This window comes from Camponotus vicinus, unplaced genomic scaffold (assembly GCF_025532165.1).
Source record: "Camponotus vicinus isolate PSW18456_S1 unplaced genomic scaffold, iyCamVici1.0 SCAF_11, whole genome shotgun sequence".
Taxonomy (NCBI): Eukaryota; Metazoa; Arthropoda; class Insecta; order Hymenoptera; family Formicidae; genus Camponotus; species Camponotus vicinus.
The window spans coordinates 14,811,933-14,833,772 of NW_028141947.1; the positions used below are offsets into that span (position 1 = coordinate 14,811,933).

At 32.8% G+C, this 21,840-nt stretch overlaps 2 protein-coding genes across 2 annotated transcripts in view; both read right to left on the reverse strand.

Annotated features, from left to right (window-relative positions):
- The window catches only part of LOC145962170 (uncharacterized), a 146,542-nt gene extending 140,929 nt beyond the window's left edge, over nt 1-5,613 (reverse strand). Inside the window, exon 1 of the mRNA XM_083083106.1 lies at nt 5,535-5,613. The gene's annotated coding sequence lies outside the window, so the exon portion shown is untranslated. The remainder of the gene's footprint in view (nt 1-5,534) is intronic.
- The window catches only part of Fng (Fringe glycosyltransferase), an 82,160-nt gene continuing 64,063 nt past the window's right edge, over nt 3,744-21,840 (reverse strand). The window contains exons 8-10 of the mRNA XM_083083129.1: nt 8,891-9,056; nt 7,458-7,543; nt 3,744-5,754 (exon numbers count right to left, since the gene is read on the reverse strand). Coding sequence (XP_082939255.1) covers nt 5,697-5,754; nt 7,458-7,543; nt 8,891-9,056 — 310 coding nt within the window. The 3' untranslated portion in view covers nt 3,744-5,696. The remainder of the gene's footprint in view (nt 5,755-7,457; nt 7,544-8,890; nt 9,057-21,840) is intronic.

Genomic DNA, 21,840 nt, shown 5'->3' on the forward strand with positions numbered 1-21,840 from the left:
GGAGAAGGTATATCGAAAGGATGAGAAGGACCAAACTAGGTCGCCGTTCTGATAATGCAACCTACATACGACTCGGACAACCCCGTACATTGCCCTATTTTGTATGTTCTTCTGTTACAGTGACGGACAAAGTGATGAGCTAGCAATGAACGTACGAACTGCTCGAATTTCTTGACGTGGTAAATGCGACAGTTCGAAATCTTCTATTTGTCAAATGACTCAAATTCGAATCTTGTCTCTTATGTTCAATTCTTTGCCATTTAAAAATGTTTCCCCGTTTTTTTTATATACTTTCATAAATAACATCAAATTATTCGATGCAATTTATTTGAATTTGCATATGAGCTCTACTCCAAATTTTATTCGCAATTTATGTGTATATGACAATTTATTTACGTAAAAAATAAATATTTATATTAAAATATTATTTTAAAAACTTTCATGATTTTCTGCATCATAAGAGTAAGTAATTCAAACGCTCTCTATTTCTTCCACATATTATATCCTTTTCAATAATAATTACGATAATAATATAATACTAATTAGATTTTTTGTGTTTCACAGAATCTATTCAGTTCTATTTTTATTCCAACATCCTTAAAACATTTCTTGATTCAGTCGTGGGTGCAAAGTGCCGTTAATTCGACCCTGTTCTTACGTCATTGCCGCCCTAGGATGCAATCCCCTCCCTGTACGCTTTTACGTCATTGCCGGCAACTGAAACACCGAGCTTTTTCGTGAATGAGATCTCGCTGGGAAAAAGAGCGGCCGCTGCACGCCGACATGAAAGATAAATAGGAAAAGAAAAAAGAAGGATCGTAAAAACCGCGGCCACTAATAAATCCGGCTGTAGCGATTGTTACCTTTACGACTGCCCGTTTATTTTTTTTTCTTTTTTCTTTTTTGTTTTTTCGATTTAACTCGTGGTATTCATCCCGGTGTAATTTCTGGGTGGTGCTAGCTTGTCCACCGATATCGAGAATACGTCGACGAGGCGGCCGATTATTAAATTTCGATACTGCTGTGTGCGGTCGACTTTTTATACCGCAACTCGACATGCAATGACGCTAAAATTTCTCTATCTCTTGTTACAATAAATTGCACAAAATACGATTAATGTCTACCTCAATATATTACAATTAATATACCTTAATATATTATAATTATAATGCGTTTTAATTATTTTAATTGCAATATCGTAATTGCGCACCTATTATTAGAGAAATATTATTCTTCGATTATGATAAGCCGCAATATGTAAGCAATAATTATTATTATATATTCTAATGTAGTGGAATATAATTTTGCTTACAATGAAAATTGAATAATAATAAACGATATTAAAAATAGCGTATCTCAATTATTATAATAAATCGTGAAGTACAATAGCGAAATTTATCTTTCAAATTTATATATCATGTTTTATATTAATTAAAACCAAAAATTATAAAAACTTTGATTTTCGACAATACGATAAATTATACAAAATACAATATCAAATATACATTTACCGCTAAGATATCAAATTTTTTATCGCTCAATTAAAATTGAAATTGATTAAAAGTGGCTTGCATAACGTGTGTAAGCAAAAGTTTAATTATATAAAATAAATTTATTAATAAGACTATCAATTAATAATAAACAAAAAAGAAAGAGTAAGGGGAAAAAGATGAAGAAATCCTTTAAAAATGAACTAGAGATCAAACTTCTAATGCGTCTAATCCAAGTCACGTCCAAGATCAATATTTCATAACGAAAAAAACTTTCATCGCGCGTCCACGCTCACAATAAAATATCCCTGTGAGAGAGATCCGCAGGTGAAAGTCGGCATAAACATCTTTTATTGGAAAACTTTCCTTCACCGTCTAGCGACGAGACTGGCTACACAACGAAGCAAGCGAGAAGAGAAAAGAGGATATAAAAAGGCGCATGTGACGGGATGCACGTATAAGATGCATCCCAGAATATATTGACTTGCAATTCCGAATATGGCACGGCACGGCGCAATTGAGAATCCTTATGCAATGCGAGGAGCGAAATATTTCTGTTTCTATCCCCGAAGGAGGGTGAACCGTGAACCGATACGAACGTGCTATATCGTATCACGCTTTTTTTTTGGCACACGTAACTTTTAACCCTCTCGTTTAACCGTCTTTGGGTTCGTTTCATCCCTCTCTCTCTTGACCTGACTCTCTCCCTCCCTTTTCTTGCTTCGTTGTATCCATCTGATATTTAGACCATCTCGTACGGCGTATTTGCGATGCGAGCGAATATGGAATATCGAAGGGCCGTGCTGGCATATAAAAAGGCTACGTAAAGCAAGCCATCTGCATGGGAAATTTGAGATTTAAAATATGAGATCGCAAATGCAACATTGAATAAACCATGATGCCGAGGGCAATGTATCGTTAAATTAACGGCAAAGTCCAGATCAAGTTCCCGTTGCAGCGGTTTTCTCCACTCCTATTCGCGGCAGGAATATCGTAAATATATCTGCGAAAATATTGATATCCAATGATATACAAACTATTGCAAAGCATTTTATGTTTATGTTGCATATTGGTTTTAATTAAATACGTTTTAATAAATCTAGAATGTGTGTGTGTGTGTAAAACACAAAGTGCGATGTATTTTTATTACGTAAATCATGAAATTGTGAAATATTTACGAAAATCGTTATTTCTACTTCTAGAAAATTTATATCAATTTTACATATGTTGTTTTCTGTATAAATTGATCGCACACAAAATTGATGTGTCGATATTGCGATTCTGATCGTTTCTTTTTCGCAATTTTTATATCAAAATAATAATAAATTGATAAACATTATAAAAATTAATTTTCTCATCGTGAATATCTTATATAAATAAAATGAAGCGAAATGAACATTATTTAAAATTCTCGCATATAATATCATTTGTACAACATTTCGATTGCATGATTGATGCATTAATGAGTTCAATAAATTTCAATCCGACTCACCAATTAGTTACTTACCGTTGATATAATTCTGGTACCAATATGTATTAATCATCATCGCATGATAATCTTGAACGATCAGTTTCTGATATCATTTGCTAAGAAAATGTGAATTAATAATTAATGCTCGCGCTTTTATTTGCATTAATGATGCGATTAACAACATTTATCACAAGAGAAAGAAACTCGCATTGACTGTTGCTAATTGTCACCTGCATCCTAAACAGCAACAGCGGTCTAGTTTATCGACCAGCAATCATGCTCAGGTTGACTACAACAGATGAGGGTATCTCGACGAAAGTATTTTATACATTATACAATTAATAAATGTTTGTATGATGATACTGCTTCGTCGGTTGTTTTTCCGTTGAATTATAAATCGTCTGTTGCTATACCTTTATAAAATTCTATCTTTAAAATTTATTATTTAATATTAATAAAATTTATTGATTTCACGTGTCAATCTAAAAGTGAAAGTTTATACTTTATAATTTTTATAAATAATAATGTAGAATCAAATTTTTCTATATATTATTACTTATAATTATATATCTTCAAATAATTTAGTAAATAACTGGAAAAAAAGTCAAAAGAATTGTTATAACACAGCAGAATACCTTCGAGAAGATAAAAATGCATTATCAAGAAATAGCAAGGAAAATATGAAAATAATATTTAATATCATATAATTTATAGAGACGCAGCGTTGTGGAAAATAAAGGATGCATGTGTTACGGATGAAGATAAACATCAAAATCCTGAAATCAGTGTGCATATACATAATCTATTATCTGTAAAACATCGCACAATATTATAATTAATATCGTACAAATTCATTATGTTGGCATTATATCGAAATAACAATAGCATCGACATCATTATACCTAGTTTATGCGATCGTTCCATGTATCACGTTACATGTGTAATTATGATACACATCATCTTATCGATAAATATATATTGAGATCCCACCTGTATAATGTTAAAGCTTCCCTCGCGCTTCTCAAATAATTACCAAAGTCATTCCAAAAGCAACAAATAATAATATAAATCGTTTACTTTCAAAATAGTGTAAGTTTAACTGCAATAATTTTTTTTCAAAATCGATACATATTCTCTATTAATATCCTTAATATCCTTATAAATTTCAAAAATAACTCACACAGCTTTGAAAATAAGCGTCTTATTTTCTTATTATTCGATATTGCACACATATTTCGATATATCGCATATAAATATTTTTCCTTAGCTTCGTAGAAAATTTACGATGTAAAATCCTATGAAAAGAGAAGACATTAGAAGATGTACATATACAAATAAAAATTCGCGCGCACTAAATATCACATTATATACAGCTGTCTGTCTTTTTGCGAGGGACTAGCTTAATTCCATTTCGCGTTGACGAGACTGTCAGCGAATTACAATTACATGTATCGTATTGCACAGATGCAGCTGTTATATACGCCTACACGTGTACTAGTGCAAGTTACATTACACAGTATGTGAAAAAACAAAATTGTCGTCTTTTATTATATGTCGTGTATTTTTTTTTATTTCTTTTCATTTTTTAATATTTTATTCTTCCATTTCGCATACTTTCTTCGTGTATATTGAGTGTGTTTATTCAGCTATTATAGATATCATCAAAATAATTCCCATAAATAATATATAGCCGCGAAAATAAATTTTCATTTGTTTTCGATTTACTGCATAAATGCAAACTTCACGCGCATTGTACAAAAATTATCAGACCAAATTGAAGATAATTACCTATATATATACAACTTTGTACAAATATTTTAAAAGATAAAATGAAGTGACATATGTATATACAACAGGCTCAATACAAGAGAGAATTTGCGAATATACCTAATCTAACCAAAATTCTCTTTCTCTTCCTCTCTTGCTTTTTCGATCATATTACAGTCAATAAGTAAGGAGCGTAACAACATATGTATGTATGTGTGAAATAATGTCTTATAAGAAAAAAAAATTATTATATATCTTCACATACAATATATAAGAAATAAAAAAATAAGCACAATTAAAATATTATTAATCACAGCATATGGTTAAAAGAGGAATAATTATAATTAAATCAACATAAAGTTTTAAAACTTATATTCTTCTAAATCATTTTATGAAAATCTCATTCATGTAAATATTGTTTCTCTATCTTATTCGTGTGTTGATTCTAGTTTTGATTGGTCAAATAATAAAAATCACGACAAATAGTAAAATTAAAATTGAGACAATAAATCAATAAAAATTTTTAATTTCTTTTCGCGTTTGTATTTTTCTTCTTTACTGAATGTTTCATGAATTATTACGCATATATCTTTATCCTCTGTGTACGAGAGTTTAAACATGTATTTCAGTGCATTTAACCGAATGTACTTTATTACATCTAATATTGTTAATTTTCCTTATATTATTATATTCTTTATATGTATGTGTATATGTATATGTACAAGAATAATAATTTTCCTCGTACATATATAATAATAATAATTTTTTTTCTTAAAATATGTTATTAATTTAGTTATGCTCCTCACCGTACGTTGATCTTTCATACATTTCTTCTCTATGCAATCAGGAAATAAACTCTCCTTTCCATTTTTTAAAGAACTCACATTTTCTCCTCATATCTTCCTTGAAAATGAGAGATCAGTAAGTTCTTCAACATTTTTTTATTTTTACATTCGCTGCATGATCTATCATCTGTGCGGACAATAAGGAACATGTGGAAATAGGTGACAATGAATGGATTTGAATCTGAAACAAAAAAATATAGCTATGGTTAAGGGACTATTAACAATGTAATTCGAAATCAGAAATGTGTGGTAAAATCAAAGTTAAATAAATTTTTACGTAAAAACACTTACTTAATATATTTGTTATTGATATTTGTAGAAATAAAATCTAAAATATATATCTCTAAAAAATAAATTCCTTTGCATTAGTAAACGTAATTCTCGACATACTGAAGGAAAAGAAAAAGAATCAACTAGTATCGTACAGATATTTCGTCTATTCCATGAAAGAATATTAGATTTTAATGCAAGATTCTGTTTAATCTTCATAGTGGAAATTTTTCGCATAAATCCGACAGACTTCGATGAATGCCGCTTGCAAATGTGATCAATAAGACCAATGTAGCAAACTTGTAATATAAACTTTTAATAAAACGTCATCTATGAAAAGCAGCGAAAGGAAACAAGACATGATTTAATATCCGTAATACGTGCACAGTCTCGATGCACCGTCGAATATATTTACAGCGACTTGATTCTGATATTTTTCTCGTTAATATTCAAAAACGCGAAACTTGACTTTTTCTTCACAATACTAAGTAAAAAATCCCAAAAGATATTTGCAGCGAGCGACGCGAAAATTTACATTAACAGGAAACAAACCATTTTTCCTGACTCGACGGAATTAAAAAGCAGAAACAGTGGAAGGAAGAGAGGCTCGTGAAAATCACAATTATTATGAAGTCAATTAAAACTTACAAGATCACACTGCAATGTCGTCCTCGTAATTACTCATCTCTCTTCCGTCTTTCACCGGTGCTAATTACACGAAAGAAAACGTTCCGAGAGATATTTCGCGCATATGCATTAATGAGAATGCTAATTACAGATGTTTACACTTAACGTCACGTAGATTATACATGTCGTTTCACAAAATGTCATTTTATACTCGCGCGTAAACATGGAATTATTAAGATGAAAAAAAACGAATTACACTAATTTATTATTGGAATGCTTCTCAAAAGATATACATCAAACATGTAAATAATTAAAAGTAATCTAGAATATAATTTTTGTCCGCTTTTTCTCTCTTAATTTTTAAACAGAAATTATTTTATATTATAGATATTTAAAAGTTAAGGGTAACAATAATTCTCAATAATTTTCTTAATCTGTATACGCTCTCTAATTAATTAATCTGTCATGAAATATATCCATAATACCCCAAATAAAGATATCTTTTTCAATTAAGCAATGTATAAATGTAAAGAAAAAAACGATACGAAGCACATGCAAAATAAATGTTGCAGTGTTTTGCAATATTATATAACTTTTTTTTATGAAAACTACTCTTCAATTTAGTTATTTCTCTTAAAGATTTCTTACGGTGTTCAACCGACATTCTACGCGAGCACTCTAGGTGAAGGTGGCAATTATAGAAGTAATTGAGGCTTTGATGTGCAATGTTGCGTCAGGAAAGAGGAGATTCAAAGAAACAGGAAATTGAAGATTACCAACAGAATTTCTCGCGTTCTACCATGAAAATAATTCAATTTAGATGTCTATTTTTTGCAAAATCTATTGGCGCTGTTCTGAATTTTCCGAATAAATCGATCGAATATAATAAAAACATAAAAGTAAAAAATATTCTCTCATGCACATATAGAAAAATGTGCAAAATAAAAATAAAGAAGTAAAATTAATATATAAAATAATAATGTGTACCTCTTTGGATCGTTCTTCATGTCAAAACCATCAATCTTCAGGATATTCCATTCATCTCTAGGTCCCTTAGAATAACTAAAAGAGACCTGGAATACAAACATAAAAAATATTTTAAATCGCCAAAGATCTTTAATTTCTTCAGCGAAAGATTCTTGTATATCACAAACCGAGCAACATACGATGTCAAAAGTGACTTCATTTATTTTGATACATCGCGTATACATGCTCGTTTGTTCGCATATTCTGCACAATATGAGACCCTAAAGCATAATACCGGTCGTGAAAGAAAATACCTTTTATGCCAATATTTTGCATACATCACGCATATTTTCGCCGACCATGCGATCGTTCATATACATTGTAAGTCGATCTTAACGATTGTTATAATGTATTGACGAACAATTTATAAATAATTCACAAATTATTTTGATAAAATTATGAAAATAAAAAATTTAAAAATAATTTTTAATATATAATTTTTAAGATGTGATTTATGATATGATATATATCGAAAGTATTTTATAAGAATAAGAAATTCTTCGAATCGATCGAAGAAATTCTCATCTCTGATATTAAATAATTTAATTACATAAAATGTTTTTATCAATTTTTAAATAATAAACATGTTAATTAGATTTTCTATCTTCTCTGTCAAAAAAAAAGCATTTACATCATATTTCATCATATTTATGCATATATGTATGTAATGATGGCACAAAGAAGAATGCATATGAGGCAATTTAGTTAATACCTGTCGGCGACAGGACATGTATTTTCATATGCTTGCGATTGTGCTCTTATTACGATGCATGGTCTGAGAACTTATAATAAACGGAAACTACGATTAAATAATAGCTATTACATTACATAAAATAAAACAGACAATGCACTCGGTGCGTGTGGTCTGATTCATCGTGCGCTTCAAATCATTCTATTATTCATCCATTATTTATCATCATGCTATTTATCGTGACCCTTATGCATACTCAGAATATTCCACGTGCATTAATTTCGGCTACTTATATCTTGTATTATAACGACAGGGATTTTTGCATGTATTGAAATTATGATGAATATTTAGATATCATGAAACACAAAGCTTTCTTAATCTAAGGAATTAGATTTGCAAAACTTCGCAAGATTCCACGATGAGGAATCTTATCCCGAATAATCCGATATGCATTGTTCTCTTGCCAATAACAAAGTAGAGAGAGAAGTTTGTTTAGATTAAACAACAATTGTACAATAATCCGCGTCAATTCTCGCACGCTCCGCATTTAGAATCTGCAAACTTTCGCATTCTACTAATTCCTTTATATATAAATTATTAAATATAATTAATATTTAGAATTTAGTTCGTTCAGATTTTTTATGAATATTTGTCGCTCGAGATAGAATTTAAAAAATGACGACTTGACACGTTGCTTAGTTACCTGCTCGTGAAAGGTATCCTTGTTCAGGAACTTCATTGGCTCCAGGTGCGAGTGGAATTGTTCTACGACTGTGAGTTGCTTTTTCAGGAGATATTCGATAATGTACCCCATCGTTACATCGTCTGGCAATCTAATTCTGTCGCCGACGGTGATAAATTTTCCTCCGCTGGAAACAAACGTAAATATTCGAAATTTATTATTTGTACATATGTACATTCATGTAAATAGAGAATGTATTACATAGGCTGTTTGAATGTATATACATATTATAATAAAAATTAAATTCATTATAATTTGATGTAATCTTTCAAAAATAGGTACCTTCGTATTTCTTTTAAAAATTCTTCTATATTTTTAAAATTTTATTTCCTACAAATTTCTAATAAGAAAAAAAGTTTAAATTAGAACAATTACTACAAAGCAAAATACTCTAAAGAGAAGTAGTCTGTGTAAGTATCTCTTTAGTGGAACCGACAGTTTCTTTCTTTCTTTTCTCTTTTTCTTTAATTCAGTCACGCGTTTATGTCCACTTAATCCGCTGCGACGTGTATGTAGGATTATCCCTCTTGTGTAACACTTTTAGCTTTCTGTGCTCTCTTTCGATCCTGTCAGAATGTACGGTGCACCGCGTCCATTGCGAAGAATATTGTATGAGAATTCTCCGGTATTTATTTATTTTTTTTTGACGAGTGTCCATGAAAATAAAATAAAAAGAGAAATGGAGTGAAAGAGAGCAGAGTAAAATTTATGTTTTGAAACTGATCCTTTTTTTGAAAACATATATATGTGTAGTTCGAATATTAAAATATGATATAATTACAATTCTAAAAATATTATAAAATATATATTTCTAAGATTATTATTCTTATACAAAATGATGTATGAGTATTATATGAAATAAAAAATACATAAATAGTTATGAACAGACTCCCGTATATTGTACTTCCTGTATGTTCCTTGTTAACAACCATATATAAATAATTTCACAAACTTATTAAGAATTTTAAAATCAAATTCTTTAGTATTGAAAATTCTTTTTTTTATGTTTTGTTTTATAATAAATGTCTCGCCAAGAAATATTTATATAATGATTTTTAAAAGGTCTAAGACTGACATCGTGCATAAATTACTAAATACTAAATGTTGAAGATTCAAGCGTCGTAAAGCCAATCATAAAATCCTCGCTATCCGACTATTCTTTTTTTTTCAACGAGATAGGAAGAACGAATGTAGAAAACATAATGTCACCGAGAGTCGGAATTCGGATTGGAAATCTGATAGTCACTGTCACAGAAGAAGATGGAAAATCATTAAGCGTCGCCGTAACAAACTTAGTCACTTCGACCAACGATCTTCGTTCAGATATATTGTTAAGATACAGCTCAGCTGGTGAGATAAGTTGTGCTTTATCGAAACTTCATCTGTATTTATTTTGTCCTTCCATTTAATTACCTAGCAGAGCAACGAACTTAACGAGTCTTTTTCAAAATAATCGCCTCACTAGTACAAGCGAATTAAAAAGTATAAAATTTTTCATTGTAAATTAATTTTCATAGTTCAATTTTTATAATTAATTTAGTAGATAAAATATAATAAAATATATTTAAACTGTCGGAACATTTTAAATTAACTTAAGGATTAATGCTACAAATGTAATAACTCTTGTATACGATATCCTTAAATTAATTTAAAAAGTTCCGACAAAAAAAGTACATTTTCAAAAAAAATAATCGCTTTTTTATCGGTCACTACATTTTTCTATGTAATATATATTTTCGGAATCGACGTTAAATGAGGACATAATTAATAATCATTAGCTCAACTACCTATAATAATTAACTTAATCCAACCTAATCTAACTTAATTAGGAGAGCTATAAAAAATTGAACAAATATACAAACGCAATTTATTGATGTGGTTCGATTGTTCGCCGTTCGCTTATGGGCATCTGTTATACGAAATAATTATCGGCCGTTGCGTATCAAGTAATTAACTCATTTCCATGGACGCACCTTATGCGTCCGCGCGTCTGCAGAAGCCGTCCGTCTCTCCTCGCTAACCCTTTCGCGACGGTCGTTCATCCGCGCGCGGCGAGTTATAGGGGGGGGGGAGGAAAGAAGGGAGAAAAAAAAACGGAGACACGTCACGGAACCGCGGGACAGGGTCCCCGGCGGGAATAAATTACCGGACCTGCACACACCGCCCCGAAAGTCACGCGATGCCGACTAAGGTCCTCGAGTCTTTCGCGTGGCACCCGACACGCATGCACGATTAAGGTCGGCCGGAAATGCGGCGGCACAACGCTGCCAATGCGAAAGTCGCTCCTGAGTACAGGCAGGGATATGTAGAGAGAAGATTGTTGCAAAAAAAATTGAGAAAAAAAGATAGTTGACTCGATGAGACGACATCACGATGTCGAGTCGGGAAACAAGAGCAATTATGTACTACCTTGATTCCATTTCGTAAATTTTTATATAAAGACAATGATAATGTTAATCTAAATATGTAAATCGTACTTAATATATACATATAAAATGGATAATAAAACATACATTATCATAAAATGAATAACAAAAATGAACGGAAATGAAAGTGATGAGTCCGTTTCATTCATATGTCGCTTGTCCTGTAGTTGGAATAAAAATGCTCCGTTTCAATAATTTATATACTTATAATTATTACCTAATTTATCTAATTTAACTTACATTTAACCTACGCAAAGCGTATTTTATTATCTCTCCGTTCATTTAAAATGATTATTTTTTTGTGATAGATCTCTATATTTCATTAGGACTACATTTTGCTGCTTGCTCAATCTACGACTTAGTCCACGATGTCTCGCTATCTGCAGAAAAAAACCGCTCCATCACTCGTAAATACGCGATAACTGGTAATTCGATCATTCAGCCCCATAAATAACTCGCGCAGTCTTGGGGGATCGATCATCGCGCATGTGAAACATTAACGTTCATTTCTCACCGTCATACTCTTCATTAATCTCAACATTAATCAAAGAGGATGAATGCTAGAGCACGTTTCGCCCGCAAAGTAACGATCGCTTTTCACATAATAACGCGCACGTTTGACGCGATCGTTATTTTACAATCTAACACATTTACGATTAAACGGGGGTTCTCTCTCGCGACTTGCAATTCATGAAAGATAGGACGCAAAAATGATAAAAGAGCTCGCGATTTCGGCTCGCGTGATGCAAATACTTAATTGACGAATCGACCACGACGATGACGACGGTAATGACAGTAACCGCAACAAGAAGACCGAGGAACTTTAATTCGGCTGCATTCCACTTATGTAGATTAGATCAAATAAGAGGCACCTGCTGCCGTTACTCGATCTCTACTGCCTCAAACTGGTTGGCATTAAAGCTACGTCTCACATCTATTTAAGCGCGTGCGGCAAAACGACACGCGATAATGAATTCCCGTCGATTAGTTCGCTAATCCGCGTTATCGGCTCGATTCGCCGTCATTAATCCAACCATCGAACACCATCGTCGACGTTAAATAACGACGATAACGACGATAACGTGGCCATAACCGACCGCAATCGGCAATCGTGTAGATGCAGCGCGGGATTTACGCACGATTGATCGCGGAATTATTTTCGGATCGCCACCTCCTCATGACGCGAACATGTAGTTTCCATTAAGGAACGCGGAACCGATTCCCTGGTAGCTTGTATCGTGCCGATAGCCCTCATTTAGAATCGCGCAAAACGCTTTTCGCGATCATCTTTGCTTGAAACTCCCGATAAAATATCGAGCGAAATCGCGTTTGCATGATTACATTTATTCGGTTAAGAGCCTCGCGATAGGTGGTCGCGATCTATCGCCGGGAAGGAGACGTCGAATCGACGGAGATTTCGACAAGCGAAGAATCGATGGCTGCGAACGCGAGGCGAGAGATGCGCGATCCACGGCGGACATAAATCGTGCCAATTAGAGGCGACGGCAGGTAGTCACAACTTTGGTGACCGAGCCCATATATATATCGGCACCTACGTGAGAGAAAGAGAAAGAGATTGCCATAGACACATGAAAGAACACGAACCAACAAATGTCTCAAAGGGGCGCCGCCGGCGCGACCTAAGATACACGAAAGGCCCGCAGAATGGGACGCATGTTCGGTATGTCGGACAATAAAAAAGGAAGAACTGCGACAAATCGAGCAATTAAATTAGAACTAAAGATTCTAGATTACAATTAGTAAAATTATAAGTAAAAATGCGACTATATATGTAATCTTAAAATAAAGCGAGAACTAGAAATTTAATAATTAAACCTCAAAATTAATGTTCAACACAGAAAAGTGACGTATGAAAATTGCGAGGGATACCGTTGGTGAACCATTGATGTTAATTTTGCTTGAAAATGAGATTAATCTGACAGAAGCTCTCATCCGCGCTACGACAATGCGGATTATCGCGCTTATTTGTTAGGCGATCATTGGGAACGTAATCCGACATCCCTCGTAGCATCGCAGTCGCTGAATGCGTGGAACCAGAATGCGTTTCTTAGGCTAGGTCGTGCACAACCTGCATACATTTGCGATGCAACGAGAGTCTTTCAACAGGCCGAACGGATGGAGGAAAAGAGGAAGAAGGAAAAGGGGGGCAGCGCAGGTGCGCGCTCGACAGGATAAAATAAGGTAACGACGAAATGAAGTACTCGCGAAGCAGGACCACTACATCGACGTAATATTCTCTGACAGAGAGGACGTCATACTTCCGAATAATTTTGATAATTAAAGGTCCTTTAATTAACGAAAGCATTAATGAGACGAATGATTTTGCAAAGAGTGCGAAAAAAGAAAATCGTCGTATTTATCTCTTAGAAATCAATCACATAGAAAATTAGACAAACTATCATCAAAGCAATGTAATAAGGTGCATTCATCTTCTGTAACTTGCGCTGTTCTTTTTTTATTTCAGAAATTAAATAAAATAAAAATTTATTATGCCTTGACATTGAATTACTACAAACATCAATAGTTTGATCAATCGTCAGATTAAATATATAATAATATCAGTATATATTATCCTGTGTACGAATTTATAATTAAGAAATTTAATTTATTTAAACAATGATTTTTTACATTTAAGATTTAGCACTAGATAATTAATTTTTCAATATTATTATCAGAAATCAGTAAGCAACAATTTCTTTGGCGCTTTTTAGAATTTTTAATTCGAAGTGAATCAAGCAAGAGTATGTAATAAAGAATGAAATCTTCGCTCATTAAAACGTCGCTTCGTAAATCCCGCGAATATCTTATAGTTCGGACGAACCCTCTCGTCGCAAGAGCGACCGGTTTTATCGAAATTACTCTCTGCACGATATTCTCACGCTTTGCGACGAGATAACTCGCCGAAACTCTCGGTGGCGACGGTGGACTCCAATTAACGACGATCTACGCAAAGTGCTCGGAAGTGGCGAATTTAATTAACGTTTTCCAGTACCCCATGGATCGCGGCTACCTTAGACACATAGCCGAGCAAGAAAGGAGGAAAAAAAGCTCGGTGGGAGAAAGAGAGAGAGAGAGAGAGACTGCCAGAAAAAGAGAGAGACAGTGAAAGAATGGGACGGAAAGGGCTAGAGGAGTCGCACTCATTAGCGAATACCATCGGCGGATTCTCGAATCTGCGCCTGTCCCGTACACTCGCCGCTTCTCTCCAGTGGTCCCTACTTTTTAATTGGGCAGATTAGTCCCGAATTCGTGTACACACGACCGCTCCCATCCCGTCATTCGTCACCCGTGCGTCCTTTCGGCGCATCGCCGACACGGGATATCGGTCTCGTTAAAATACCTGGCGGTAACGAAATCGAAATTTCAGGTTTATAAGGAAAAAGAATCGGGGACGCGCGAAACGAGGGAATCCTCGCCTGCCCAAGGAGACGCGTCCTTGGTGCATCTCGTCCGCTTGTTCGACGACGAAAGACATACAAACACGCGACGCGAACAAGTTCGAAGAAGGACCCTCCTATTATCGTCCTACCATCCAAGTGATTTGAAAAATTTTTGGCTTGTGCAGACACACAGCGTCATTAATGCCCTGACATACAAATTCAGTAGCAGTATATCAGTCTCACTGTCATACTAAAATTCATGCTTATATTTGTGAATAAAATGATATTACAATTGTATCGAGATTGTTGCATTCTTTCTTGTTTAAAATTAATAATGTAAGAATAAAGTGTGTGAATAAAATGATATTACAATTGTTATCGAGATTTTTGCATTCTTTCTCGTTTAAAATTAATAATGTAAGAATAAAATGTGTGAATAAAATGATATTATAATTGTTATCGAGATTGTTGCATTCTTGTTTAAAATTAATAATTTAAGAGATATAGAAAAAAATAAAAGTTAGATGAACTTTCGAGCGGAAAAGATGACAGAAAAACAAATCAGCAAGAATTGTTAATCTAATACTTCTTCGATAATCAAAGAACGATACGCACCGTTGGTGGGTGCTTCAATAAATTTCACGTATCTAGATCTGCGCGCTACGCTCGCGCTGCAATTTGCAAGATACGATTTACAAACGGATATGAATTAAAGGTAGGTATTCTCGATGGTGCGAGGTACGCACGTACTTGCTTGTTGCAGGATTTATGTTCCATGTCTTTCTGCTACGCTGCATTATTCGTTCCACCTCGCGAAATAGCGCTCGGATCGTCGGTTGAAAGCGCGTTTTATCGATCGTCAAATACGCATACTTGTATATACGCATATAAGCGCGTGCGTAGATCGAATAAAGTAAATTTATAAATCCTATTAGACCGTGCTTTATAGTGCACGCTATTAAACACATACAACACGGTTAATATCGATTAATATTTCAAATTGAAAAAAAATTGTCAGTTTCTCAGAGATTGATATTTTTCTAATGAATATAAATTTTTTATTCAAATATTATGATGAATACAATTTTTTTATTCAATTTTTTAATGAATACAAATTTTTCAATCGAAAAATTTTATAAATTACATTTATATAAATAATGTTACAATATATAAATACATATTAGAAATAATATTTATCAAAACCATGTATTTTCGATTAATTTGAAGTGAATATTTTAAAAATCTTAATTTTAAATTAATAATAAATTTTTTTCGATTGTTAATTTACTATTTTCTTAAAAGTCACATTAAAAAATAAAATTAAGATTTATAAATAAATCTCACGTACATTGTACAATTTTATCAGTTCATTTTCAATCTAAGGAAGGGAAGGTAAAGTACAGTCACCGACTGATCGTATAAACACATCGTGAATCGTCTCGCAATTGAATCGATATCGATCGAATAGAACAGCAAACGAAGACATCGAGTAATAAAACATGCTTAACGTGTAATTGAGATGTCTACGCGTGCGTATGCTTGTGAAATAATTCTAACTCCGATATTTTTTCATGTAATTCAATTATAATTTTTATCGATCTTAAAAATCGAAAATTAAAATAAATATAACTACTAGACTAGAACTAGAGCGTCTTTATATATCAGTATCAATTATAATTTTTATCGATCTTAAAAATCAAAAATTAAAATATAATGAGAAAAAATAATGAGAAAAAATTCAATTAAAGTTTCTTGTACTAAAAAAAAGATTAGCTTTATATCGAATTAAAGCATCTTTATATATTAGTACTATGCTTTATAAAATTAATTTGCAAGATCAGAGAACGTATTTCTAATACGCATTGAAAAAGATGCAGAAAACAGAAGAATCGGCGCGATCATTGTAGTTTTCGATTTATAGATCATTGCGTGGATCTCCCGACTATATACACATATATATATAATAGGAATGCCCAAATTGGTTTCACGAGCCGCGGGCTGATAGATGTATACGCGGCGATCGCGCCGATGGTAGAGAGGAATCCAATTAGGCGAGCAATAAGGGAATCGAAGAGATCCTTGGACGTGAGCTTCGTCGAATCCCTCCGATTCCCCTTTGATTCCATGTCCTGCTTTCGGTCCGACGACTCTTTTTTTCGTTTCTCGCCGACCGCGGAATTACTTCGACACGTTTATTATCGCAACTTTTGGACCGGAGCGAAAATCCGTGGGACGATTTTAAATCGTTAGTCCCGATAAGATTAAATGCCTCCAATTTATAGCGGAAATACAAATCTCACTTTATGAGACGCGTAATAATGAAACCCGGTAGAGAAAAATATGATAATGATTGCTTCGAAGAATAATAAATAATGAACGAATTAATTTTCTAATTGCAGAATAATGATAAACTAGATTCATAAATAATTAATCAGAAAATTATAAAAAACTATCGCAGACTTTCCCACTTTGCATCTCTTATGTATCTCTTTTCTTATTTTTTATTATACTTTTGATGACATTATTTATTGTCGAAAGTAAAAAAAATATACGCGTATTTTGAGTGTGTGTAACTTGATTACGTAAGAAGTCAAAAAACTTTACAGAAGAGCAGCTTAAATATGTCTGCTGTGCGCATTACGCACGTGTGAAATCTCTTTCCCCCAAAGCAAGATTTATGAAAAGATCCTCTTCGCCTGCTCTTGTACTTTTCTTAGGATAAAATACAAGGTTTTCCCCTCGAGCATACATCTCTCCAAGATAACATTCTTTCCTTTCTTTTTTTTTTTTTTTTTTTTTTGAAAAGATATAACATTTTATCCCTAAATAAGCATGTCAAATAAGCAAACAAAGCATTTTAATCTAATTAACCAAATATCTACGATGTATAAATTTATCTTTCTATTTAATAAATAAGAATACATAATATAAATCTGCATATTAAAAAAGTTGCAGAGTTTTCATAAATTTTCAATTAACTTTTCACCATTTTTCTATTATTAGTTTCAGTCATTTAACCTAATTTAACTTTTAATGAAATGTATAACTTTGCAATTTTATGTATAAAAACAACCTTCTTTTTTCGATATATTAACTTCTAAAATAGTGTAAAACAAATTTTAAAAATCTTATACATGAATACAATCGGTTTAATCTCCCGTCTCATTAAAATTCATAAATTAAAACCGGATTTACAACATTTGCAAATCGAACAGCAAATTACAGCTGCTATAATTCCTGAATCTGATTTTGCGTATCATCGTTGGAAGAAATCTCCCAAAGATCCTATAGCAACCGTGATTCATGATTAAACCGGACTCCAACGTATCAAAAGAGGAAGCTGTCGACGAGCGAGACTAAACGGTCACTCGCAGGTGCACACCTTCAGTTTTTTTTAAGGGCAATAAAAGTGCTCGACGAACAGGTATATATGTATATAAAAACCAAACGAAACGAAAAAAAAGTCACATGAAAAGAAAAAGTAATGAAGAGCGAAATCGACTAATAAGAAGAGATACGATGCCAGTATTCGAAAATAATCGCGCAGATCAATAACCGCAATCACAAAGTCATATTAATATTAATTACAAAGAACAACAATTGCAACAGATATAATTAATGTAAATTTTATTTTTTATATGCTACTAGAAAGCTACAGAAAACTACAGCTTAGGAAAAGGATAAATACTGTTAGATTTGTGTTGTCAGAAATAAAAACATAAACATTATTTACATACATCTGTGGAGAGTGTCGAAATCTTAACTCATTGAGAGTTTGGGTTTCAATACCCGTTTAGAATGTTGATTTAGATTCCAAACTTCTCTTTTTCTAATGACCGTTACAGCCGATATGCATAAGTCATTTTCTCATTTCTACTATTTTCAATAAAAATAACATACAAACACAATAACGAGAATGCGTTAAACAACAGAACGAAGAGATGTACATAAAACATCTTAAAGTCCGTTTATTCGATTATCTAATATTACAGATTTTCAAACCTTTCTTATCAAATATTTTGTGGAAAGTATCTTTTAGTCACAAGCTTCCAATCTTTAGCATTAAATATTTCAATTAATATTGAATTATTTAGAAATTAAATTAAATATTTATTCTCGTAAGATGAAATTATATAAAATTAATTGAGATGTAAGTCTTTACCCTAGAAGCTTAAATATATAATTAAATTTAATTAAATTTCATTAAATTTCATTAAATTTCATTAAATTTCGATGCTAAATTATCTATATATATAATTATTAAAATTTCTTTAACTATCATTTAATACATAATGACATCCGCATTGGGATTTTCTCGGGCGTTTTCTATAAAACACCGAGCACGCAGCCAATTCGAACTGTCTAACGACATCGCGCAGCGTTCATCGTCTCCTTTCGCTTAATCCCTCTTATTTATTGCCCTCTTCCTCCTTCAACCTCCTCTTTCCGCGTACGTACTCTGCGCTAACAAGGAAATGATGTAAATATAGATATATACATATAAGCGGGCGGTACGCAACACGTTGCACGCATGCCTTCCTGTCGTACTTTCCTGCATCTGCACGTGGGTGGCAATCAGCCCGTCTCACCAGTCCCATTGTAACGAACGTCGACTTCTTGCGTTCGCCATTAATTAAGATCCAGCCCCACAAGAACCGCTAAATAGCTCGACCATTATCCCCCTTTATTACTCGATTAATTCGGATTCCACATTGCGTTTTCTTTTTTTTTGGCAAAAATTGATCAAATAATTAATTAAATGACCAATATAATTTCGAAGAATTCAAAATTCGATATTGCAAGGATGTGTTGCAAGCATGATTTTTACAGTAAAAATATATAATCAATATAAAATATAGTATCAAAGAATGACTTCATCGTTAGTTTCAAAATGTACTAGTTTCAATCTCTGCTATACTTTACATCGTTATGAAAAACTTTGCCAGAACAAAGTCGCAACTCTGACTTCACGAGCGAGAAAGTACTTCGACAACTTGTCGTTAGCAACTGATTGAAGTTAAGTCAAGTTAGAAGTTAAATTAAAGGTTAAACGTTAGTTAACATTTAATGCAGGCTCATTAAATTCTTTTCAACTGCAGATTTATTTCTACTACGGTGAGGTCGTTTAAAAAGTCATTGGATATAACTCAAACGAAAATATGATAAAAAAGATTATTTCATTCTAATATAAAACTTTAGAAAAGATTTGATTAACTAAATGATTTAGAAATTATAAATTTTATTTGAAAATTTTTATAAAACTATAAAAAATATATCTTACACATTAAATCTTTTTGTAAAAATATACGTTTGATTTTCGAGATTGTAGTTATTTGTCTCTCTTCTTTCTAGAAATTATAAGCTACAATTCTTACTGATTACTCAACTTATCTGTAAATGTGCAAACGAAAATCTATAGATTAATCCTGTTATGAAAAGAATTTTGTAAAATCTCAACTTTTTGTTGTGTGTGAAATAGCCCCCCCCCCCCACAGAAACAGACAAAAAAATAAAGAAGATGAGTAAAAATATAGAATCTGGCAAAGAAATGTCTATTAAGCTGGCACAGCCATTCGTTCGGGTCGATTTTTTTAAGGCAAACATAGAGTAATAAAATCGAATTCATTAAAAATGACGAGCAACAAAATCATTGAAACGTTATCGATCGAGATATCTGATTAATTTTCAATTTTATAACTTAACTTTTTTAATATGGGATAACTTTGAATGCGATTTTCGGAATTTAAAATTGGAGCAAAAAAATCGGGAATAGAGCGACAAATTAAGACTACAGAAATATATCGGTTTGTTTGTTTAAAAAATTTTTTTTTAGTTATGCTAACTTTATAATCTAAAGTTAGCACAACTACTATTTTCTCCGAATCGGCTGGAAACAGAATCGAAAATAGAGCAACAAATTAACAACAAAAGAGCACTAAATTTATATATAAATTTTATTCGATTGTGCTGAAGTGGCTGTGCCAGCTTAACATTAAGACATTAATTTAAAGCAATGTTCAGTAAAATTTCAGGTGGATCTTAAAATGAACGTGAGAACTTGTCGAAGTCGAAGGTTGAACCTGCTCGACTGACCACGATAATTGATCGTACAGGAAATGATACACATACCCAAAGTACAGAGATATTCTTTGAAAAGCTAACGATTCGCGAAATAAATAGAAATAAAATAAAGTAATCGGATTATTTTATTATATCAATAGAATATTTACTTAATGATTAAAAAAAGAATTTTTATCTTCCCGAGAGAATAAATCTATTTATTCTATTGTATTCATTTTAAACACAAATCGATGAAAAGAATGTACAAAGGACATCTAAGATTAAAAAGAATAAGAATAGAAGACAATTGTATCATATAGTTTTAGCTGGGTAACAGACAAGATAAAAGAAAAGCTAAAAGCGGTCACGATTTCCTTTCTTTTTGGCCTATTTGCAACGAAATAACATCGTAAATAGCTGTCGGTTGTAAGAAAAGTACGTGGAAAGGAACTAAAAACGCTTTTCTTTTCAGTTATCCGGATAAAGAATGTTCCTCTTTGCGATGTGAAATATGAAGGCATGATATCCGTTATTTCCTTAAGCGTGACAAAGCGCAACGCGAATCTTGCGCGGAATAAATTAAAGCGCGCGAACATAATCGCGCCGTTCTCGGCGAAAGACAAGTAAAATTACCGTACTTAAAGTCACCTCAGAATCATCCTGACGGCGTCTGGAATAATGTAAAAGTAGCATAAAAGAGCTGACAGTAACCAGAAAGCCAATGAATTCACCCAGGTTTATTTTTCGCGACACGCGAGGCAGAACGCGAGCGGAATAAATGTCCGAGAAAATACATGAAAATTTCACGAAATAATTCACACGATTACGAAATTTTCCCCTCTTCTCGCGACAGATGCGGACACTTGGAGCCAAGATATTTGCGTGTCGGCGAGAGATATTATTTTTAATTTTCTCAACAACGAAGCGAGAGAAAGTGTAAATTATTCAGACAATCAATAAAACAAACTGTCATCGGCAGACATTTATAGTCGCCGTGAATCGCGAGATAGACGAGAGCAGATAA